The sequence below is a fragment of the Lissotriton helveticus genome, chromosome 1_2, assembly GCF_964261635.1.
Source record: "Lissotriton helveticus chromosome 1_2, aLisHel1.1, whole genome shotgun sequence".
Taxonomy (NCBI): domain Eukaryota; kingdom Metazoa; phylum Chordata; class Amphibia; order Caudata; family Salamandridae; genus Lissotriton; species Lissotriton helveticus.
The window spans coordinates 366,653,127-366,678,310 of NC_136058.1; the positions used below are offsets into that span (position 1 = coordinate 366,653,127).

Below are 25,184 nucleotides of genomic sequence, written 5' to 3' on the forward strand. Positions count from 1 at the left end.
AAGCTGAGGATGAGGATGGTATTGGTAATGTTCATAATGCCGCTTGGAAGGAGCATAATATTGATGATAATAATGCTCTTCCTCATTTTCATTGTCTTCCTCCTTGTATTTTAACTGGAGCTCTGATAGGCTGTGCACTGCCCCAAAAGGCCAGTCATCGTCAGACTCTTCCATAGCCAACAAGTAACTTGGTTGCAAAGGTGACACCTTTCAAGGGGATGTCAATTCAGGCCTTACAGCTGTTTTTGCTACTTTGGTGATTTTTATCATCGTCAACGGTCCCGTTGATGATGTCAATGTGACTTAGGCACCGACGGTAGTAACTCAGTCGTCGATGCGTTCGTCGACGGTGTCGCTGTTGCCGGTGTATTTGTCTATGTTGTTGCCGTCAACTGTGTCATCATATACTTTGTCATCAGGGGTAACACCGCAGTTGACAGTGTCTTGATGGATGAAAATACCTTTGTTGATGTGTTGGGTGCGCCGATGGCTGTAGTCGTCAAAGTTCTCAATGATGATGGCCTCGTAGACGAGACAGTAGTAACATTAGTCATCAATACTGGGTCGACGGTGATGTTGTCGTCAGCAGGATTTTGAGAGGATTTATTGCCCTCGACATAAAGGGTTCAGAGGAAGAGGAATGCTTACGCTCTCCTGTCTTCACAGATGGAGTAGAAGGTTAATAGGAGGCCGCCTCTGAAGAGATAAGTTTTAGCTTCTCAGTTCTCAGAGGGTCTTTATGATGCGTTTTTAAGGCCTTTCTACTCTCCTCAGAAGTCCCTTGGTTTGATGATCTTGATCGTTTGGGGGTTCTTACTTATTTATCACTGTCCTCACCAGAAGTGGATTTCTGAGATTTAGACTTCTGTAGCCAAAGAAGAAGCCACCGTCCTTTAAGGTTTTAGATGAGAAAGTGTGACAGATTTTTAACTCTTTTAACTGATGTTGAGGGTAGAGGCAGTAAAGACAGTCTCTGTGTGGATTGTCCACATGTAGCCTTTTCTTTCCACAGGTTTTGCAGGATCTGAAGAGCCCCTTCTTAGACTTCTCATACATCGTAGTTGTAGATAAATCTTGAAATGTACAGTAAAAAACTGAGTAGAGAGTAGGGAGGCTCCTTTCCACCTCCTGCGGTAGATTCTGCCTCTGTTGGGAGTGTTCTAGAGAGTGCTGTTGTCTGATTGGTTATAGTTCAAGTTTGGTTCTTTAAAAAAAAAAAATGATCCAAAAAGGCTACTTAACTGACTTTTCATTACCATGATACTAAGGCTATGATACTGATACATACTGGTTTACTTTGGTACAGTCGGACTCCCACTTCAACGACAGGGAATGATTCAAGCATGTGAATCTATGAAATATTCAATACTGGAGAATGTTTTGTGCATTAAGTGGAAACAATCACCCCCATTGCACTCACCTTCAATGAGTGCTCTGCTGCTGGACTCACCTGCGCCCGACTAAAAGTAAGCCCTCCTCCCGGAAGTGCCAGGGTGACCAGAGAGAGCATCTTAGGACTGTGTTCTGCAAGGGGACCAGTGACCTCACAGTGGCATAGCTGCATACTTGCAGGTAAGTGCCCCTTTGCCTCAAAGACAGTTTCAGGTGTTTATGTTATTGCAATTGTGTTTGTATACTGCCTACTATCCCTGGCAAGGCGTTAATGCTGTATTTTAATTTTCTTTGTATAGCACTTAGTAACCCTGGCAAGGGTTTTCTGTACTCACCGTCAACTCTGATGGTGTTCGGCCCCAGGGGTAACCCCCCGATCGTGTTGCTGTTATTTAAAGCGTTTTCTCCGATAACGTTGGCAATTTCCTGAGCGGTGGGCGCGGGAGAGGTGGAGTTGTCAAACACAATTTCAAGGTCTGTTTCCACCGAGCCCGATCTGTGGAAAAAGCACAGAAAGAGTGAATATTTCTGTGGATCGGACCCGCCCACACTTCCTCACACCTCCCTAGTGTCTGGACGGCCCTAGTAGGCCCTGTGGATATTTAAATATGTTATTAGCTAATTATATGTGCTGATTATATGCAGGAGAGCTTTGGAAAGTTAATTAGGCACCTCACTCTTTACTGTTTGCAAAAATACCTTTTAAGATCATGGATCTCACCCCTTCCAAATTTTCAGACCAGCTAATGCCCCTCACTTGCCCTGGACCTCGATGAGTGTTGCCCGGCCATTGGTTGAATGAATGAATACATCTTTATTTTATAACTTTATAAAACCCTTGTACAAAACAATAGATACGTAGAAAATGGAACTACATCTATCAAAAGAAAAGGGAAGGAAAGGAAAGAAGAGAAACAGGAATGGGGATTTGGCGAGCGATAAAAGGTTGACCTTCGTTGATTAAACTAAAAGGGCAGGACCAAGAAGAAAGAGAAGGGAGAATTGTACAGAAGGGAAGATTGTGACATAGTGAGAATCCATCAGGGATTTACTTTTCTACTTCCTAATTGCCACTGATAGGTACTTCCTAGGAGGTCCTGTGATGTATCTAGTGTGGATCTAGTGAAGCACAACAAAGAGGCTTCAGATATATTTCTTCCTTCTGCCTAGAGATACATCAGATATAGTTCTTTTCCTTCTGTCCTAAAGATACATCAGCTACAGCTCTTCTTTCCGTCCTAAAGATACATCAGATTTGGTTCTTCTTCCTTATGTCGTAAAGATACATCAGATATATGTCTTGTCCCTTCTGTCCTAAAGATGCATCAGATATAGTTCTTCTTCCTTATGTCGTAAAGATACATCAGATATAGCTCTTCTTCCTTCTGTCCTAAAGATACATCAGATATAGGTCTTGTCCCTTCTGTCCTAAAGATGCATCAGATATAGTTCTTCCTCGTTATGTCGTAAAGATACATCAGATATAGTTCTTGTTTACGCTGTCCTAAAGATGCATCTGATATAGTTCTTCTTCCTTCTGTCCTAAAGATGAATTTGATATAGTTCTTTATCCTTCTGCTCTAAAGATGCATCATCTATAGCTCTTCTTCCTTCTGTCCTAAAGATACATCAGATGTAATTGTCCCTTCTGTCCTAAAGATGCATCTGATATAGTACTTCATCCTTCTGTTCTAAAGATTCATCAGGTATAGTTCTTTCTCCTTATGTCGTAAAGATACATCAGCTATAGCTCTTCTTCCTTCTGTCCTAAAGATACATCAGATGTAGGTCTTGTCCCTTCTGTCCTAAAGATGCATCAGATATAGTTCTTCTTTATGTCGTAAAGATGCATCAGATACAGCTCTTCTTCCTTCTGTCGTAAAGATGCATCAGATACAGCTCTTCTTCTTTCTGTCATAAAGATAAGTTTGAAGTATTTCCCCAGTGGATCTCACCAACATGGACACAGTATAGACATCGGGGCAAATTTACAACTCTACTGTGCCACTAGTACTCACTTTTTGTGACATACTTGTGGCGCAGGAGGCTCCTCCATATTTACAAGGAGAGGAAAAGCCACCCTGTGTGACTTCCTCTCCTTGTGAATACGACCCCTTCACACGCAGCCCTTTGCGTTGAAGGAGTGTTGCGTGGGTGTTGCTGTGGGTGTTCCCACGCGACACCCATTAAACAAGACACATCTCCAGATTTACGAGAAATCGTAAATCTGGAGATGCGTCTGAATGCTACGCCACCCTAGAGGTGGCGTAGCGAGGCGCAACAAGGAGAAAGGTTTTGATTTTTCCTCGTTTTTCCTCTTTTAATGCATGCTGCATTCTACAGCACGCATTGAAAAAGGAAAATGTCTGTAGTGATTGTTTTTGTGCAGGAACGACCCCTTCGTGCAGCAAAACCATCTCCCCACGATGCAGACATCCTTACACCATGGTGCAAGGGTGCCTGCACCAGCGCATGGCTGCAGTTAGTGTGCTAGTGCAGGGGGAAGCACCGAGATGTGACATATTCTTGTAAATATGTTGCATCCCTGTGCTTTGGAAGCGCCGCAGCGTGGCGCAGCCAACGGGGTTTCGGCGCCACGCTGCAGCACTCCCTCGTAGATCTGCCCCTTTGTTCCTGTGACTCCGGACCCGAGGTACAGATCCGCCACAAATTGTTGCCTCTCATTGGGGATTGCCACACGCCATCGAATTAGCTTAAAGGTAGATATACAAATCTAAAACATTAAACAGCTCTCTTTCCCTTGGTATTTACATTATAAGTAGACAATAAGTGAAAGGATGTAAGAACTAGCTCTTATTTGAGTGTGTAGCATTGAGTTCCTTAGGAATGCAGCTCAGAAATATGGTTTCAGCTGTTCCTATCATTTCGAAGTCCAGCACATTGAACAGTATGAGTACGAGAACAAATGTTGCTACCCTTAAAGTAGGCCCGACCCCCCCTCCATATTTCTTTGCAAATCTTTTGGGGTCTCCGGTGATATTAGAGGTTCTTCGGAGCAGCGGTGCTGTGTGAGGGCTCTAGTTTAGGCTGTAATCCATTACAGCCCCTAAATCTGTGTAGTTTTGCACAATCTCAACTCTGTTTGGAGCTACAGACCCGGTACATTTCGGAGTAGGGCATACAAAGCCATGGCCTTAGCTTTGTTGATTATCAGTGTTATAAATATACATTGTGGCACATTGTTGCTGAAGCCCAAACTGTCTAGTATTATGGTAGGAGCGTGACGGGGTCATATTTTATTTATTTATTTACAGCGTTTTATATAGCACAAACTTGACCCGAATCGAGCATCAGAGCGCTTTACATAGCACCAGTTGCATTACATGAGGACACATTCATTTTTTGATAGGCACGGGGAGATTAAGGGGCAGATGTATCAACTCAATTTTTAGTCGCAAACACTGCGATTCGCAAAAAAGCAGCATTTGCAACTAAAAATTCGCAAAATGGTATGTATCAGGGAAATAGTATTGCAAAATTAAGGAATCGCAAATTGAGATTCCTTAAATGCTATGCAACAAGCATTTCATTTTGCGAATTCTCCTTAAGAAATCGCAAATAACCTCCAACTTCAAGTTGGTGGTAATTTGCGATTTCTTTCACAAATGCACTTTTTGGCATTTGTAAGGGTGCCATATGGCGCACATACATGCCCTTAGTTTCAGGGGTGCATCAGGGTGTCCGTATGACACCCTTTTACCCTTGAAATTATTCTCAATTTGCAATCGCAAATTGAGAATAACCTCCTGGCCCATAGAAATGAATGAGAAATTATTCCTTAATTGCGATTCGCAATTTGCTAATCTCAATTAAGGAATTTTACGAAATCACTAAAAAAATACGATTTTCTACATACATCCCTATTTGCAAATCTCAAATAGCGATTTCTAAAAAATTGCTATTTTAGATTGGCAAATCAGGATGTTGCTACATCTGCCCTTAAGTGATTTGCCCAGAATCACAGGATTTTCAGCGTCATTGCCGAGACTCGAACCCGGTTCCCCAGATTCAAAGTCGACCGCCCTAGCCCTTAGGCCAGCTCCTCTCCATATAAATACTCCATGTATGAAACTTCTGTGTGTCCTAGATTGGGAGCATCGGCCAGGTTTTGTTGAAGTACAACTGAGAGGTCTGAAACTTATAGACTGAAAAGGAGTGGGGCCAGGATGCAGCCTTGTTTCTTTCAGACCAGTACAGGTATTACTTTTGGTGATAGCCCTCTCCTCTCCTGTTGGCTGGTGTCTGAGCTCTAAATTTGGGTTTTGTGTGTCCTGAGCACATACAGGACCAGGGGCGTCCTTACTCAGAGTCATTGCAGCGATTGGTCCAAGTAGAGCCAATCATTGAGACACCAGGTGCTGATTAGGCCTGGGGGAAATTTGTGTAATTTCCTTTGTGGAAATCACGTAAAATGCATAAAAGTTTCATAATATTATATTAAAAACTGGTCTAGCATTATGTGCTATTTTTAGCACAAAATGGATCCCAGCGTCCATTTTGGATGCAAAGACGCTTTTCATACTAAAGAAAAAAGAACACAAAAACACAGGGGACACAACAACAGCCGCTTGCACACTGTTCATTTGCGTCAATACTCCCACTGTTCCCGCGATATGAGTTTTACCCAAATGAAATCTCAACTATGCGATGTGATGTAAAGTCAGGAAATTTACGTTACAAGTTCCCCATGAAATGCTGGGAATTCGGCACGATTATGCTGGTATAAACAACATTTCACCAAGGCCTTGTTGTGTGGCTTCTTACCATGTGAGGGTTCTACAAGTTCGTCTCTCCTGTCATGGAACAAACTAGGCACCTAGGAGCTGACCCCAACGAGTGGTTATGTGGGAGACTTTCACTTCTGGATGCGGCTCGGTGGCCCGTCTCCTCCCTGCCTGGGATCTTCACCAAGAAATGCCAGTTGGATATCGCCCTTTTAAATGCCCATAATATACTAACGCACTTGTAATAAGGAGGACCTGTCCACCAAACCCTAAATCCGGCCCTGACTCCCTCTCCACTCTTGGAAACACTGCTTTGATAAATGTATACCCACAAACAAACAAGCCTCGAGGGGCCCCCTCTGGTCACAACCCCCAGCCGTGTGCGGCTACTTTCAAAGATGGATTGGCTACCATGACCCAAACAAGCCTCGAGGGGCCCCCTCTGGTCACAGCCTCCTGCATTGTGGGGTTGCTTTCAAAGATGGATTGGCTACCATGACCCAAACAAGCCTCCAGGGGCCCCCTCTGGTCACAACCTCCAGCCGTGTGGGGCTGCTTTCAAAGATGGATTGGCTACCATGACCCAAACAAGCCTCGAGGGGCCCCCCTCTGGTCACAACCTCCTGCAGTGTGGGGTTGCTTTCAAAGATGGATTGGCTACCATGACCCAAACAAGCCTCCGGGGGTCCCCTCTGGTCACAACCTCCTGCAGTGTGGGTTGCTTTCAAAGATGGATTGGCTACCATGACCCAAACAAGTCCCGAGGGGCCCCCTCTGGTCACAACCTCCAGCCGTGTGCGGCTACTTTCAAAGATGGATTGGCTACCATGACCCAAACAAGCCTCGAGGGGCCCCCTCTGGTCACAACCTCCAGCCGTGGGGGGTTGCTTTCAAAGATGGATTGGCTACCATGACCCAAACAAGTCCAGAGGGGCCCCCTCTGGTCACAGCCTCCTGCATTGTGGGGTTGCTTTCAAAGATGGATTGGCTACCATGACCCAAACAATCCTCCAGGGGCCCCCTCTGGTCACAACCTCCAGCCGTGGGGGGTTGCTTTCAAAGATGGATTGGCTATCATGACCCAAACAAGCCTCAAGGGGCCCCCTCTGGTCACAACCTCCAGCCGTGTGCGGCTACTTTCAAAGATGGATTGGCTACCATGACCTAAACAAGCCTAGAGGGGCCCCCTCGGGTCACAGCCTCCTGCAGTGTGGGGTTGCTTTCAAAGATGGATTGGCTACCATGACCCAAACAAGCCTTGAGGGGCCCCCTCGGGTCACAGCCTCCTGCAGTGTGGGGTTGCTTTCAAAGATGGATTGGCTACCATGATCCAAACAAGCCTCGAGGGGCCCCCTCTGGTCACAACCCCCAGCCGTGTGCGGCTACTTTCAAAGATGGATTGGCTATCATGACCCAAACAAGCCTCAAGGGGCCCCCTCTGGTCACAACCTCCAGCCGTGTGCGGCTACTTTCAAAGATGGATTGGCTACCATGACCTAAACAAGCCTAGAGGGGCCCCCTCGGGTCACAGCCTCCTGCAGTGTGGGGTTGCTTTCAAAGATGGATTGGCTACCATGACCCAAACAAGCCTTGAGGGGCCCCCTCGGGTCACAGCCTCCTGCAGTGTGGGGTTGCTTTCAAAGATGGATTGGCTACCATGATCCAAACAAGCCTCGAGGGGCCCCCTCTGGTCACAACCCCCAGCCGTGTGCAGCTACTTTCAAAGATGGATTGGCTACCATGACCTAAACAAGTCTTGAGGGGCCCCCTCGGGTCACAGCCTCCTGCAGTGTGGGGTTGCTTTCAAAGATGGATTGGCTACCATGACCCAAACAAGTCCCGAGGGGCCCCCTCGGGTCACAGCCTCCTGCAGTGTGGGGTTGCTTTCAAAGATGGATTGGCTACCATGACCCAAACAAGCCTTGAGGGGCCACCTCGGGTCACAGCCTCCTGCAGTGTGGGGTTGCTTTCAAAGATGGATTGGCTACCATGATCCAAACAAACCTCGAGGGGCCCCCTCTGGTCACACCTCCAGCCGTGTGCGGCTACTTTCAAAGATGGATTGGCTACCATGACCTAAACAAGCCTTGAGGGGCCCCCTCGGGTCACAGCCTCCTGCAGTGTGGGGTTGCTTTCAAAGATGGATTGGCTACCATGATCCAAACAAGCCTTGAGGGGTCCCCTCTGGTCACAACCTCCAGCCGTGTGCGGCTACTTTCAAAGATGGATTGGCTACCATGACCCAAACAAGCCTCGAGGGGCCCCCTCTGGTCACAGCCTCCTGCATTGTGGGGTTGCTTTCAAAGATGGATTGGCTACCATGACCTAAACAAGCCTAGAGGGGCCCCCTCGGGTCACAGCCTCCTGCAGTGTGGGGTTGCTTTCAAAGATGGATTGGCTACCATGACCCAAACAAGCCTTGAGGGGCCCCCTCGGGTCACAGCCTCCTGCAGTGTGGGGTTGCTTTCAAAGATGGATTGGCTACCATGACCCAAACAAGCCTCGAGGGGCCCCCTCTGGTCACAACCTCCAGCCGTGGGGGGCTGCTTTCAAATATGGATTGGCTACCATGATCCAAACAAGCCTCCAGGGGCCCCCTCTGGTCACAGCCTCCTGCATTGTGGGGCTGCTTTCAAAGATGGGTTGGCTACCATGATCCAAACAAGCCTCCAGGGGCCCCCTCTGGTCACAGCCTCCTGCATTGTGGGGCTGCTTTCAAAGATGGATTGGCTATCATGACCTAAACAAGCCTAGAGGGGCCCCCTCGGGTCACAGCCTCCTGCAGTGTGCGGCTACTTCCAAAGATGGATTGGCTACCATGACCCAAACAAGCCTCGAGGGGCCCCCTCGGGTCACAGCCTCCTGCAGTGTGGGGTTGCTTTCAAAGATGGATTGGCTACCATGACCCAAACAAGCCTCGAGGGGCCCCCTCTGGTCACAGCCTCCTGCAGTGTGGGGTTGCTTTCAAAGATGGATTGGCTACCATGACCTAAACAAGTCCCGAGGGGCCCCCTCGGGTCACAGCCTCCTGCAGTGTGGGGTTGCTTTCAAAGATGGATTGGCTACCATGACCCAAACAAGCCTCGAGGGGCCCCCTCTGGTCACAACCTCCAGCCGTGGGGGGCTGCTTTCAAATATGAATTGGCTACCATGACCCAAACAAGCCTCCAGGGGCCCCCTCTGGTCACAGCCTCCTGCATTGTGGGGCTGCTTTCAAAGATGGGTTGGGTACCATGACCCAAACAAGCCTCCGGGGGTCCCCTCTGGTCACAACCTCCAGCCGTGTGCGGCTACTTTCAAAGATGGATTGGCTACCATGACCCAAACAAGCCTCGAGGGACGGGGCCTTCCCTCTGATCACAGCCTCCGGCAGCGTGGGACTTTTTTGGACATTTTTGCCAGCTCTGATTTTAGTTTTCAGTCTGGCCAGAACACAAGGAGGAATTGGGACGCATGACGGGCAGTAATTCCCCTTCAGCACACAGCAGCACACAACCATGATGACATCTGATCTAGCAAAGATCAGTCTTATAGTCAGCTATTACTCTGCATCCAACTGCACCGTCCCCATGAGATGCCATAAAATCACCACAACTACTTAGACAGCACATTGCAGACAGATCCAACCAAACGCAAATATGACAACAGTGAACGGCCCGGTAGAGTGCCTGTAACAGTAAGCATGCTGAGTACTCAGAATGAGGCAGCTGGAATCACCTTTCAGAGTCCTGAACACCACTGTCATTGTCCTCAGAGAGGCCTGTGCACTCTGTCTGTGCTGCCCTACACTAGGCCAGAGCCAGGGCACGTATTCAGCATCTGAGACATGCGTTGACAGGTGCGGCGTGTGTGGGGTGATCAGCAATCCTTACCTGAAGTGACAGTTCTCCAGTCTTAGAAACCCAGGATACATCTTCAAAGTCTTCTCTAGCTGAAAAGAGACACACAGGACAGGGTCAGCTTCATCACATGATCTGTCACGACAGCAGAGAGGACACACGATATGCATGTGGGCAGTGTCAGCATTAGAGGGGCAGTGAGTACAAGTAGCCTTGCCTAGGGGGCTGTGTCAGCATTAGAGGAAAAGTGAGTACTAGCAGACGTGCTTAGGGGGCAGTGTCAGCATTAGAGGGGCAGTGATTACAAGGAGTCTTGCTTAGGGGTAGTGCCAACACTAGAGCCACAGTGAGTACAATGAGCCTTGCTAAGGGGAAGAGTCAGCATTAGAGGGGCAGTGAGTGCAAGAAGCCTTGCCTAGGGGGCAGTGTCAGCATTAGAGGGGTCGTGAGTACAAGGAGCCTTGCTAAGGGGCAGTGTCAGCATTAGAGGGGCAGTGAGTACAAGGAGCCTTGCTTAGACGGGTAGTGTCAGCATTAGAGGGGTCGTGAGTACAAGGAGCCTTGCTTAGGCGGGTAGTGTCAGCATTAGAGGGGCAGTGAGTACAAGGAGGCTAGCTTAGAGGGGGAGTTTCAGCATTAAAGGGGCAGTGAGTACAAGAAGCCTTGCCTAGGGGGCAGTGTGGAAATTAGAGGGGCAGTGAGTACAAGGAGCCTTGCTTAGGTGGGTAGTGTCAGTATTAGAGGGGCAGTGAGTACAAGGAGGCTAGCTGAAGGGCACTGTCAGCATTATAGGGTCAGTGAGTACAAGGAGCCTAGCTTAGAGGGGGAGTTTCAGCATTAAAGGGGCAGTGAGTACAAGAAGCCTTGCCTAGGGGGCAGTGTGGGAATTAGAGGGGCAGTGAGTACAAGGAGCCTTGCTTAGGTGGGCAGTGTCAGCATTAGGGGGGCAGTGAGTACAAGGAGGCTTGCTTAGGTGGGCAGTGTCAGCATTAGAGGGGCAGTGAGTACAAGGAGCCTTGCTTAGGCGGGTTATGTCAGCATTAGAGGGGCAGTCAGTACAAGCAGCCTTGCTTAGGGTAGTGTCAGCATTAGGGGGCAGAGAGTACAAGAAGCCTTGCTTAGGCGGGTAGTGTCAGTATTAGAGGGGCAGTGAGTACAAGGAGGCTAGCTGAAGGGCACTGTCAGCATTATAGGGTCAGTGAGTACAAGGAGCCTAGCTTAGAGGGGGAGTTTCAGCATTAAAGGGGCAGTGAGTACAAGAAGCCTTGCCTAGGGGGCAGTGTGGGAATTAGAGGGGCAGTGAGTACAAGGAGCCTTGCTTAGGTGGGCAGTGTCAACATTAGGGGGGCAGTGAGTACAAGGAGCCTTGCTTAGGTGGGCAGTGTCAGCATTAGAGGGGCAGTGAGTACAAGCAGCCGTGCTTAGGGGGCAGTGTCAGCATTAGAGGAAAAGTGAGTACTAGCAGACGTGCTTAGGGGGCAGTGTCAGCATTAGAGGGGCAGTGAGTACAAGAAGCCTTGCCTAGGGGGCAGTGTTAGCATTAGAGGGGCAGTGAGTACAAGGAGCCTTGCTTAGGCGGGTTGTGTCAGCATTAGAGGGGCAGTCAGTACAAGCAGCCTTGCTTAGGGTAGTGTCAGCATTAGGGGGCAGAGAGTACAAGAAGCCTTGCTTAGGCGGGTAGTGTCAGTATTAGAGGGGCAGTGAGTACAAGGAGGCTAGCTGAAGGGCACTGTCAGCATTATAGGGTCAGTGAGTACAAGGAGCCTAGCTTAGAGGGGGAGTTTCAGCATTAAAGGGGCAGTGAGTACAAGAAGCCTTGCCTAGGGGGCAGTGTGGGAATTAGAGGGGCAGTGAGTACAAGGAGCCTTGCTTAGGTGGGCAGTGTCAACATTAGGGGGGCAGTGAGTACAAGGAGCCTTGCTTAGGTGGGCAGTGTCAGCATTAGAGGGGCAGTGAGTGCAAGCAGCCTTGCTTAGGGGGCAGTGTCAGCATTAGAGGGGCAGTGAGTACAAGAAGCCTTGCCTAGGGGGCAGTGTCAGAATTAGAGGGGCAGTGAGTACAAGAAGCCTTGCCTAGGGGGCAGTGTCAGCATTAGAGGGGCAGTAAGTACAAGGAGCCTTGCTTAGGCGGGTAGTGTCAGCATTAGAGGGGCAGTGAGTACAAGCAGCCTTGCTTAGGGGGCAGTGTCAGCATTAGAGGGGCAGTGAGTACAAGAAGCCTTGCCTAGGGGGCAGTGTCAGAATTAGAGGGGCAGTGAGTGCAAGAAGCATTGCCTAGGGGGCAGTGTCAGCATTAGAGGGGCAGTAAGTACAAGGAGCCTTGCTTAGGCGGGTAGTGTCAGCATTAGAGGGGCCTTACAATGACCTTAGGTGCGCAGTTATCAATCACAGACATTAATACTAGGAGTTGTCATTCATCGCATATAGTGACGCAAGAAGATCATTCATCAGTCACAGACAGTGGCGCTGGCCAGCGGGTCAATCTTCAGTCAGAAGCAGTTACTGTAGGAAATCAATTGTCAGTCATAGACAGTGAGGCTGGGCAGCGGGTCAGTCCTCAGTCACAGACAGTGAGGCTGGGCCGCGGGTCAGTCCTCAGTCACAGAGAGTGAGGATGGGCAGCAGGTCAGTCCTCAGTCAAAGACAGTGAGGCTGGGCATCGTGTCAGTCCTCTGTCACAGACAGTGAGGCGGGACAGCGGGTCAGCCCTCAGTCACAGACAGTGAGGCTTGGCAGCGTGTCAGTCCTCAGTCAAAGACAGTGAGGCTGGGCATCGTGTCAGTCCTCAGTCACAGACAGTGAGGCTTGGCAGCGGGTCAGTCCTCAGTCACAGATAGTAAGGCTTGGCCGCAGGTCAGTCCTCAGTCACAGACAGTGAGGCTTAGCAGCGGGTCAGTCCTCAGTCACAGACAGTGAGGCTGGGCAGCGCATCAGTCCTCTGTCACAGACAGTGAGTCTTGGCAACGTGTCAGTCCTCAGTCACAGACAGTGTGGCTTAGCAGCGGGTCAGTCCTCAGTCACAGACAGTGAGGCTGGGCTGCGCGTCAGTCCTCAGTCACAGACAGTGAGGCTGGGCTGCGCGTCAGTCCTCAGTCACAGACAGTGAGGCTGGGCAGCGGGTCAGTCCTCAGTCACAGACAGTGAGGCTTGGCAGCGGCTCAGTCCTCAGTCACAGACAGTGAGGCTGGGCAGCGGCTCAGTCCTCAGTCACAGACAGTGAGGCGGGACAGCGGGTCAGTCCTCAGTCACAGACAGTGAGGCTGGGCGGTGGGTCAGTCCTCAGTCACAGACAGTGGGTCTTGGCAGCGGGTCATTCCTCAGTCATAGACAGTGAGGCTGGACAGCGGGTCAGTCCTCAGTCACAGACAGTGAGGCTTGGCAGCGGGTCAGTCCTCACAGACAGTGAGGCTTGGCAGCGCCTCAGTCCTCTGTCAAAGACAGTGAGGCTGGGCGGCGGGTCAGTCCTCAGTCAAAGACAGTGAGGCTGGGCAGTGTGTCAGTCCTCAGTCACAGACAGTGAGGCTTGGCGGCGGGTCAGTCCTCAGTCACAGACAGTGAGGCTTGGCAGCGGGTCAGTCCTCAGTCACAGACAGTGAGGCTTGGCACCGGGTCAGTCCTCAGTCACAGACAGTGAGGCTTGGCAGCAGGTCAGTCCTCACAAACAGTGAGGCTGGGCAGCGTGTCAGTCCTCACTCACAGACAGTGAGGCTGGGCGGTGGGTCAGTTCTTTGTCACAGACAGTGAGGCTGGGCGGCGGGTCAGTCCTAAGTCACAAACAGTGAGGCTGGGCAGCGGGTTAGTCCTCAGTCACAGACAGTGAGGCGGGGCTGCGGGTCAGTCCTCAGTCAGAGACTGTGAGGCTTGGCAGCGGATCAGTCCTCAGTCACAGACAGTGAGGCTGGGCAGCGGGTCAGTCCTTTGTCACAGACAGTGAGGCTGGGCGACGGGTCAGTCCTAAGTCACAAACAGTGAGGCTGAGCGGCGGGTTAGTCCTCAGTCACAGACAGTGAGGCTTGGCAGCGGTTCAGTCCTCAGTCACAGACAGTGAGGCTGGCCTGCGGGTCAGATCTCAGTGACAGACAGTGAGGCTGGGCGGTGGGTCAGTCCTCAGTCACAAACAGTGAGGCTGGGCGGCGGGGCACTCCTCAGTCTCAGACAGTGAGGCTGGGCTGCGGGTCACATCTCAGTGACAGACAGTGAGGCTGGGCGGTGGGTCAGTCCTCAGTCACAAACAGTGAGGCTGGGCGGCGGGACACTCCTCAGTCACAGACAGTGAGGCTGGGCTGCGGGTCACATCTCAGTGACAGACAGTGAGGCTTGGCAGCGGGTCAGTCCTCAGTCACAGACAGTGAGGCTGGGCAGCGGGTCAGTCGTCAGTCACAGACAGTGAGGCTTGGCAGCGGGTCAGTCCTCAGTCACAGAGAGTGAGGCTTGGCACCTGGTCAGTCCTCAGTGACAGACAGTGAAGCTTGGCCGCGGGTCAGTCCTCAGTCACAGACAGTGAGGCTTGGCAGCGGGTCAGTCCTCAGTCACAGACAGTGAGGCTGGGCTGCGGGTCAGTCCTCAGTCACAGACAGTGAGGCTTGGCAGCGGGTCAGTCCTCAGTCACAGACAGTGAGGCTGGGCTGCGGGTCACATCTCAGTCACAGACAGTGAGGCTGGGCAGCGGGTCAGTCCTCAGTCACAGACAGTGAGGCTGGGCAGCGGGTCAGTCCTCACAGACAGTGAGGCTGGGCGGTGGGTCAGTCCTCAGTCACAGACAGTGAGGCTTGGCACCTGGTCAGTCCTCAGTGACAGACAGTGAAGCTTGGCCGCGGGTCAGTCCTCTGTCACAGACAGTGAGGCTGGGCACCAGGTCAGTCCTCTGTCACAGACAGTGAGGATGGGCACCGGGTCAGTCCTCAGTCACAGACAGTGAGGCTGGGCAGCGGGTCAGTCCTCAGTCACAGACAGTGAGGCTTGGCAGCGGGTCAGTCCTCAGTCACAGACAGTGAGGCTGGGCTGCGGGTCACATCTCAGTGACAGACAGTGAGGCTGGGCGGTGGGTCAGTCCTCAGTCACAGACAGTGAGGCTGGGCTGTGGGTCAGTCCTCAGTCACAAACAGTGGGGCTGGGCAGTGGGTCAGTCCTCAGTCACAGACAGTGAGGCTGGGCTGTGGGTCAGTCCTCAGTCACAAACAGTGGGGCTGGGCGGTGGGTCAGTCCTTTGTCACAGACAGTGAGCCCAAGAGATAAGTATTCAGTGATGATCTGGGCCGTTGGTCATTTCTCACTCACAGACAGTGACACCAGGAGATCAGTCACAAACAGTGACGCAGTTCAGTATATGAGTTACAGGCAGTGATGCTGGGCAGTAGGTCAGTCTCAGCCAGTAACCCTAAGCGTGTTCTAGTTACAGACCCCAGGAGATCAGTCCTACATCATAGACATTCACCTCGGGCAGTGAGTCAGTCACACAGTGACTCCAGGAGATCAATTGTCAGTGAAAAGAGATTAGTCTTCAGTCAAAAACAGTGACGCTGGGGAGTAGTTCAGTCACAGACCTTGATCCTGTACTTTTATTGGAAGATGTGAAAGACTCAATGGATTTGTGCTGGCTGCAGTCAATGTTTCTTTAAAACAATGAAAATCAATAGTAAACCAATAACAGGCCCACAAACAGTCAAAAAACAGTCCACACACTAACCTGGCAGACCAGCCCTTCGAGCACTGCCTGACTGCCACATAGGCCAGTGCAACCCTGATCAGTCCTCGGCCTCATACAGTGACCGCATGAGACAAGTCCTTGTTCACAATGACCTGAAGAGATCATTCCTCGGTCACCTGCAGGGACCCCACGAGACAAGTCCTTGATCACAGTGACCTCAGAAGATCAGACCTAAGTCACATACAGTGACCCCACGAGACAAGTCTTTGATCATAATGACCTCAGGAGATCAGTCAACGGTTACATACAGTGACCCCATGAGACAAGTCCTTGATCAGAGTGACCTCAGGAGATCAGTCCTCGGTCACCTGCAGTGACCCCATGAGACAAGTCCTTGATCACAGTGACATCAGGAGATCAGTCCTCAGTCACCTGCAGTGACCCCACGAGACAAGTCCTTGATCACAGTGACCTCAGAAGATCAGACCTAAGTCACCTACAGTGACCCCACGAGACAAGTCTTTGATAACAATGACCTCAGGAGTTCAGTCCTCGGTCACATACAGTGACAGCACGAGACAAGTCCTTGATAACAATGACCTCAGGAGTTCAGTCCTCGGTCACATACAGTGAACGCACGAGACAAGTCCTTGATAACAATGACCGTAGGAGATCAGCCCTCGGTCACATACAGTGACCGCATGAGACAAGTCCTTGATCACAATGAACTCAGGAGATCAGTCCTCGGTCTCATACAGTGACCGCATGAGACAAGTCCTTGTTCACAATGACCTCAGGAGATCAGTCCTCGTCCCATACAATGTCCACAAGAAATCAGTCGTCACTCACAGATGTGACCTCTGTAGCACTTTAGTTATAACTAAACTTTGGAATACCTTGCCAGTTTCCTTGAGAATGAATGTCAACCTGTTAGCTTTCAGGAAGGATTTGAAGTCCTGGTTGTTTGTTCAGTAGAACTTACCATTTGTTCGCCTATTCCTGTTTCCGCATCGGGTTTGAAGCGCCGGGACACTCCTCGGAGTAGCTGAGCGCTATAGAAATCCCATTTAACATAACATAACATAACATAACGTTTAGCTGCAGACAGGTGAGGGGGCCCTCAACCTGTGAATGCCAGACTCCTCCCAAATGAGCAGCTGGATGGTATCTGCCTGGTTTCTTTAATTAATCTTATGCACTGACACTTAAAGTGAAGTTCAACCTTCAATACTACTATTTTCTTACCGCTGGGAATATCTTGCTTCTACGCTCCTTATACTTGGTTGTCGTAGTGTCGGCGTATTCCGAGTACCAATCATCCGTAGATGTGAATTTCATCACCCTTCTAGCAGTGTTTGCAGAAGACTGGGTAGTTGTTGTGTCTGTGGTGGTGGTCACACCTGTAGGAGTAAATCAGAATTCATGATTAATGCTGGCCTTCCCTCCTACACTCTTCTTCCGGGCAGGTGGGCCTGAAGGTGGGTTCATTCTGACCTTTAGGGTGGTCATGTTTTACTTTTGCAGTTTTTCTTACATCTTCTACAAGCTGTTGTGTTACTGTCACATCTCATCATAGCTGAGGTATGAAGTATTACTGGCTTGAGTGCTTACATCATCTTTGAGTTAAGGAGTGTCACTGTCATATCTTACATTTTCTACAAGCTGTTGTGTTACTGTCCATCTCATCATAGCTGATGTATGAAGAATTACTGTCATTAGAGTTTACGTCATCTCTGAGGTACAGAGTGTTACTGTCCATCTCATCATAGCTGATGTATGAAGAATTACTGTCATAAGAGCTTACATCACCGCCCAGGTATGATCATCATATCTGAGGTATGAAGAAGTACTATCATAAGAGCTTACGTCACCGCCCAGGTATGGTCATCATAACTGGGGTATGATGAATTACTGTCATAAGAGCTTACGTCACCGCCCAGGTATGATCATCATATCTGAGGTATGAAGAATTACTGTCATCAGAGCTTACGTCACCGCCCAGGTATGATCATCATATCTGAGGTATGAAGAAGTACTATCATAAGAGCTTACGTCACCGCCCAGGTATGGTCATCATAACTGGGGTATGATGAATTACTGTCATAAGAGCTTACGTCACCGCCCAGGTATGGTCATCATATCTGAGGTATGAAGAAGTACTATCATAAGAGCTTACGTCACCGCCCAGGTATGGTCATCATAACTGGGGTATGATGAATTACTGTCATAAGAGCTTACGTCACCGCCCAGGTATGATCATCATATCTGAGGTATGAAGAATTACTGTCATAAGAGCTTACGTCACCGCCCAGGTATGATCATCATATCTGAGGTATGAAGAATTACTGTCATAAGAGCTTACGTCACCGCCCAGGTATGGTCATCATAACTGGGGTATGATGAATTACTGTCATAAGAGCTTACGTCACCGCCCAGGTATGGTCATCATATCTGAGGTATGAAGAAGTACTATCATAAGAGCTTACATCACCGCCCAGGTATGATCATCATATCTGAGGTATGAAGAAGTACTATCATAAGAGCTTACGTCACCGCCCAGGTATGATCATCATATCTGCGGTATGAAGAATTACTGTCATAAGAGCTTACGTCACCGCCCAGGTATGATCATCATATCTGCGATATGAAGAAGTACTATCATAAGAGCTTACGTCACCGCCCAGGTATGGTCATCATAACTGGGGTATGATGAATTACTGTCATAAGAGCTTACGTCACCGCCCAGGTATGGTCATCATATCTGAGGTATGAAGAAGTACTATCATAAGAGCTTACATCACCGCCCAGGTATGATCATCATATCTGAGGTATGAAGAAGTACTATCATAAGAGCTTACGTCACCGCCCAGGTATGGTCATCATAACTGGGGTATGATGAATTACTGTCATAAGAGCTTACGTCACCGCCCAGGTATGGTCATCATATCTGAGGTATGAAGAATTACTGTCATTAGAGTTTACGTCATCTCTGAGGTACAGAGTGTTACTGTCAAATCTCTTATCATAGCTGAGGTAAGAAGAATTACTGTCATAAGAGCTCACATTGTCACTCAGGTGTGGAGTGTCACTATCATCTAGCACATCATCTGCCAGCTGTGGTGCGTTTTTTTTAAAAACAAACATTATTGAGTTTTTGGAACAAAAGGCATATAGGACATATATTATATCTATGGCCGTAGTGTACATTGTAAGTGTTCAAGTTTCTTTGCAGCACATTAGCACTGAAAACAGTCGGAAGAATGAAGAGCATGCTGAATATTAGCAAACGATACATGGGGCACACATAGGCCTTCAAAGCACAGATCATAAAGGAAAAAGAAAATGAAACTCAATATCGATTTCCTGCCCCCCACCCTAACCCCCCATAGTCATCTGCTGAGTAGCATCGAAGGATACTATTGGTGAGGAACCATAGGGAGAGATGGGATTAAGAGCTGAAAGGCGAGGCCGACATTAGACACAATATAACCATGAAAGTAAAGGACCTGTTACAATATATAATAATATCTATGTGGAAGGTCAAGCCTCAGTAGCAGGACATAGGAAGTGGACCCTTTATTCCCTAAATAACTCTTTAGACACCGTCCGTTTGGGACTCGAAAGTTTCTAGTAAGTCATCCAAAGTAAAGCTGTGGGCTGCTTCCAGAGACCACCGTATTCCTCCCTCCGTAATGCATATCGATCGGCTGTACCCCAGTGTCGGACCTCAGCCCGCCAGCTGGACATAGGGCGGCCAGGGAGGATAGCCAGCGTTTGGTAATGTGTCGTTTGGCGAGGAGAAGCACCAGGCCCCCAAAGCACAGCATGGTTTTAGAGTTTTTGGGGCATGGGTACAGCCTCCAAAGGCAGTGTCCTGCAGTCCAGTGAGGTACCCTTGCAAGCTCAGCTAGAGAGGTGTGAACGCCCGCCGACACAGGCATCCAGGATGGGCACGTCCAGAGCATGTGCTTGGCATCGGGGGCAATTCAAAGAAGCTGCGGGTAATATTTTATTTATTTTTTGTGGTGTTAAATAGGCCCTGTGCAGTAGTGAACATTGAGTACATTTTAAACCGGGAATAACGGGGACTCCTACTGGGGTATTCAATAAGAAAGCGCCACTCTTCATCATGCAGGGCAAGTCCTCCTCCCTGCGGGCTCACAGGGGTGCTAATGATGTGAACCTTTATACAGCCATTTAACCAGATGTCGGCCAGTGCCCATTTCATATAGTGCGTGGACAAAGGAGTGGGTCTCCAGTTCTGTCCCTGTCCGCGCCCAGTGTGGGAGATGTTGGTGTGAATCAAAACGAGGGAATTGGATAAGCTGTGAGTCAGGATAAATCCTTGTGTGACATCAATTCAGTATCCCGTCTGCGAACATGGTCCAGAGTGAGGTAACTCCTGCAGGTTCCCATGGTTGGGGCGTAATATCAGGGCGGGACATTGTTGTATTTAAGAGCGTGTTTCCAGTATGTTAGTGCATTGCCAAATAGTAATAGTAGAGAAGAAGGGCGTGCCGGGCCCAGTATTAGTAATGTGTTTAGCATGCGCAGCAGTAGCATCCATTGTGTGTAGCCATTATCAGTGACGTGAAATCCCACTAACCAGTAGGACAACCATTGTAACTTGCCTGTACAACAGTAAGCCTCCTTCCACGTACCCAAAAGGAACCTCTACTCTGCCGACCTTTCCCTGGCAGTGAACCCCGGATCCGCAGAAACAGAGCTGGTGGACGAGCCTTCTCCTACATCACAGCCAAGACCTGGAACGGACTCCCAGCAAACATCAGATGCTCCCCGAACCTGCACACCTTCAGGAAGAGCCTCAAGACCTGGCTCTTCAACTAAACCAGAGCTGCGCCCACACCCCCAGTGCCTTGAGACCCTCACTGGTGAGTAGCGCGCTTTATAAGCCCCTTGATTGATTGATTGATTGATTGATTAATTGATTGATTGATAAGCCCCAAAGTCTGGGTCACACATTCCCATTCACATCCCTCCGGTGGCAACTGCAGTTTGGGTAGGCTCATTCTACATCATGCCGTGTACCACATTAAATCTATCAGTAATGAATGAAGTAGTCTAAAATTAACAGCAGGAACTATCAAGGGTAAATTAACAAAAAAATTAAATAGATATTAAAAAATTTTGGATAGTGCCAGACGCCCCGCCAACGAAAGGGGTAGTTTGACCCTAGAAAACCATTTCGGATAGTGCCAGACTCCTCGACACTGAAAGGGGTAGTGAGGCCCAGAATCATATCTATGAGCAAAGGAACTTGATAGTTTTATTTAAGTTACCATCCAATACATCCATGGTAGTCCTAAAGATCTCTGTTAATATCCTGAGCAATAATTGTCCATAGTATTAAGAACAGTCCACAATTTTCACCCCAGTACAGACATCTGGGCAGTTCGGGCTGGACTATTCCCATAAATTTGCATATGGCCATGTCTGACCTGGGGTGGTGTGGAGTGCAAAAAAACGATGGATTTAGGCCCAGATCTCTGTACTGGGGTGAATGTATGACATGGTTCTGCATTCTGTCCATCAATTGTTGTTTTTGCATTTGTCACCCCGAGTGGGATGAGTATGCTCAGACGTGAGTCCTATGCTCTCCACACCACTGGAGTCAAGCTATCCAGGCTGATGACGGCTGATAGCCAGAAACCGGTCCTTGAATGCTTGATTCCGGTCCAGGAAAGACATGGCTTGGCAGTTCGGGCTGGACTGTTCCCATGAGGCACAGGGTCAAGGCTGATTTGCATATGGCCATGTCTGACCTGGGGTGGTGTGGAGTGCAAAAAAACGATGGATTTAGGCCCAGATCTCTGTACTGGGGTGAATGTATGACATTGTTCTGCATTCTGTCCATCAATTGTTGTTTGTGCATTTGTCACCCAGAGTGGGATGGGTATGCTCAGACGTGAGTCCCATGCTCTCCACACCACTGGAGTCAAGCTATCCAGGCTGATGACGGCTGATAACCAGAAACCGGTCCTTGGATGCTTGATTCCGGTCCAGTAAAGACATGGCTTGGCAGTTTGGGCTGGACTGTTCCCATGAGGCACAGGGTCAAGGCTGATTTGCATATGGCCATGTCTGACCTGGGTGGTGTGGAGTGCAAAAAAACGATGGATTTATGCCCAGATCTCTGTACTGGGGTGAATGTATGACATTGTTCGGCATTCTGTCCATCAATTGTTGTTCTTGCTCCTTTGAAGAGGGGCACTAGTGGCTGGTGGTCCGTGAGAACCTTGAATGGTAGGCCGCGGATGTATAGGTGGAAATGCCGGCATGCCCACCGAATGGCAGGGGCCTCCCGCTCAATCTGCACATAGCGTGTTTCGTTGGATGATAGGGACTTGCTGGCGTAGGCTGACGTGGCCCATCTTCCAGGTTCTTGCTCCTAGGTGAGCACTGCCCGAGAACCACCGGGCTGGCATTGACCAGAAGCTCCGTGCACTAGGCATGATCAAAGTATACCAACGTGGTGTGATCGAGAAGGGCACTCTTGACTCTCTGGAACGCCGTATCTTCTTGCTGTTCCCACCTCCATGTGGCGTCGGAGCGAGTGAGGTACCGGAGCGATTCCGCTATAGTAGTCAAATCCGGGATGAAACGGCCACAGTATGTGGCCATACCAAGGAAGTTTTACACTTCGAACACAGTCGAGGAAGGTGGTGCGTCCATTGGGGAGGCGCATGTCGATGCATAACCTGATCTTCCCCAGCTGCTGTGGTTTCTCTGCTATGACCATGGGTGACACCCAGAGAGTTGGTCCGGACACCTTCTCAATGACTCCTTGGTCTTCTAGTTTTTGTAGCTCTTGCTCTACTAGCCGCCGGAGGTGGAAAGGGATTCGTCTGTGGCATAGAGCCTTAGGGCGATGGCTTGGTAGATGTGGAGTTTTACTGGGGCTCTCCTGATGCATCCTGGCCCTTTAAAGAGGTCCGTGAACTGGTTCAGCAGCTCCTCTGTCTGGTTCGCACACACGCTTCTTGCAAACATCACCAAACCTAGATCCTCGGCTACATGGCTGCTGAGTAACGTGTCGGCCTTTTGCTCGATGAGGTGGATGACTGTGATGATTTTGTTGTCTTCAGACCCGATTGGCACGGTCATCTTCCCTCGTAGCGGTAGCGGTGAGTTGCTCTCATATGCAAAGATCTTCGTCTTGGATGCTGTAAGTTCAGGGTTGGGTCGCAGTCGATTTTATTGCTGGATCCCCATAACGTTCACAGAGGCGCCAGTATCAATCGGAATGGAGCAAGCTTCACCGCCGGTGCTCAAGAGCGTCAACTGATGATGGACAATAGGAGCCTGTACAAATGAGGCTCTGACGGACACTGGGAAGTCATACATTTCTCATCATTTTGAGCTTCTTATTTTGTTTCATTATACATCCTTTTGGCAGACAAATTAATGAGGAGGATCAGCCAAAAGCTCCTAGACAACGCAGTGCAATTTGGTACATACAACCTAAGATTGTGTGGGTGTAATTGCTCAGGTAATTGTGGTAGTAGCAGTATGGGGGTATTATTAATATATGGTATTAAGTGTACCCGCACTTGACAGGAACTGACACATTCCTCTGGGGTGTTAAAGGAAGGCTACAATGAATAATGTGTTTGTGGAAACACTTAATAGATTTTTTGGGAATGGGACTGCCTGTTATCCTATTAGCTCTGCCACTAGCCTCTGGACTGCATAACCCTTATCAATTGTTAATTACACATACAGTCGGCCACCAGAGTTTGTGGAAGTAAAGGGTATGTTTGGACTTGGAATTACTGGAAGTCTCAGGGTAAGGGTTACCACGGCTGTGATAACAGCACGTATTGTGATAATTGTTATATGGAAGAGCAGAATATAACACTAGTGGGTAAGCATTACTGGGAATTGACAGTATCCCACCTGGCTGGTTATTATGCCGCTTGGTGCCCTATAGTAAACTGTACAAACTTTTCTTTGTACAATAATTGTTCAGGAACAATACTGTACAAAATAACATTTTCCCTGGAGAGTAAATTAGATCCAAGAACAGCTGGAACAAATTCCCGATATTCTACTGTGAATTATGGAGTACCAATGAATGTACACCCAGAGTTTTATTTTCTGTCCAATGGGACTTACTCAACATTTTACAATAGTACTGAAGATGTGGCTCTTGGAATGGTACTACCTTTAGGTGTTCCATGTAAGGACATGCAGCCCAGAAGGAGATGGGTAAAGAGGACAATAACAAAATAATTTTGTGAAGGAGTCACAGCTATAGAAGTGAATAGTTATAGCAATGCTACCACATTTGGATACATCTTGTCCTCCATATTTACCTTGGGTGGTATGGCTATGGCCAGGGAAGAAAAATCCAGAGAATATTTCGGATGTAAATTGCAGATTTTGTCCAACACCACAGTGGCAGCCTTGAGAGATATTACTAATCAGTTACAAAGATTGCAGGTGTATTTGAAACAGACTAGATATGCAGTAGATTTTATCTCGGCCAAGTCGGGTGGTTTTTGCACATTAATTGGCGACCAATGCGTTATGGGTATAGAGAATTTGGAACACAACACATTATGGATATCATTGATAATCTCAAGGGCATGGAGAGTGAAAATTGGAGTTGGCCTTTCTCTGTATTTGGGGTTGGATTCTGAAGGAAATAGTTTATCTCATTCCAGTCTTAATGTTCTGTATTCTCATACAATGTCTCCCACTTTGTTGTTCCTACTGTATCACTGCTTTCACACCCAAGAAGATATCTGCCTCTTTTACAAACGCTGCTATGATGTTACAGAATTAAATTGATGATCTTATGAACAGAGATGAGGATGTTTTTGATAATACATCTCTCCATGTTGTTTCCGTCTCAGACGTCACCACTGACAAGTGCCCCCAGTTCCATCTTGATTATGTACCTCATTATGATACTGTATCGAGTAAGGTTGATGTTTCAGTTACCCTTGACTCTGTGCCAGTTCTCCCTACTTTCTCAACAGGAAAATGTATTTAGCTTATGCTAAAATGAGGGTTTGTTAGATTATGCCTGTAGATGCTCTCTGTTATGCCACACATAAGTTAGCATTCACTGCTCCATTTTCAATTTTCTGCACCATTTTGTATGCTGCTCGAAACGAATCCTGTCTATTTCCGAGAACTGCCTTGCCCTAAGTTTCGTTCTTGTAATGAGTAATTGTTCGTGCCAGTGCATAACTTTCTCCTCGTTAGCAGGTCTCTCCCTCCTGTCTGATAGTGTCATCTCAGCACAGGGTGGAACCTCCTTGGAAATGTTCTTAGCTGTGCAAGATACAAGAGTGGAAGACCTTTTTCTGTCTCTACATTGTTCACCCACATCCGCCTGGAAAATTCCACTATGGGGTGTTCTAGTTGCATATAATGTATCTTTATGCTTACTGTTCCTCAGTTCCCTCTGTAGCACTCTTTAGAGACTGGGCAGATGGATCCCCGTTCTGAGCACTCTTAATAAACAATTATTAGTTTATATTCTCCACTGTCTCTCCGACTTTTCATTTAGTATGGAAGGCTGAGAGGTGGT

The 25,184-nt window shown here is 48.7% G+C and overlaps 1 protein-coding gene across 1 annotated transcript in view; it reads right to left on the minus strand.

The window, feature by feature from the left end:
- LOC144803910 (uncharacterized) overlaps nt 1-25,184 on the minus strand; it is a 151,657-nt gene that overhangs the window by 100,638 nt on the left and 25,835 nt on the right. Inside the window, exons 3-6 of the mRNA XM_078671884.1 lie at nt 16,868-17,022; nt 10,010-10,068; nt 1,728-1,888; nt 838-1,073 (exon numbers count right to left, since the gene is read on the minus strand). Of these exons, the coding sequence (XP_078528010.1) occupies nt 838-1,073; nt 1,728-1,888; nt 10,010-10,068; nt 16,868-17,022 (611 nt within the window). The remainder of the gene's footprint in view (nt 1-837; nt 1,074-1,727; nt 1,889-10,009; nt 10,069-16,867; nt 17,023-25,184) is intronic.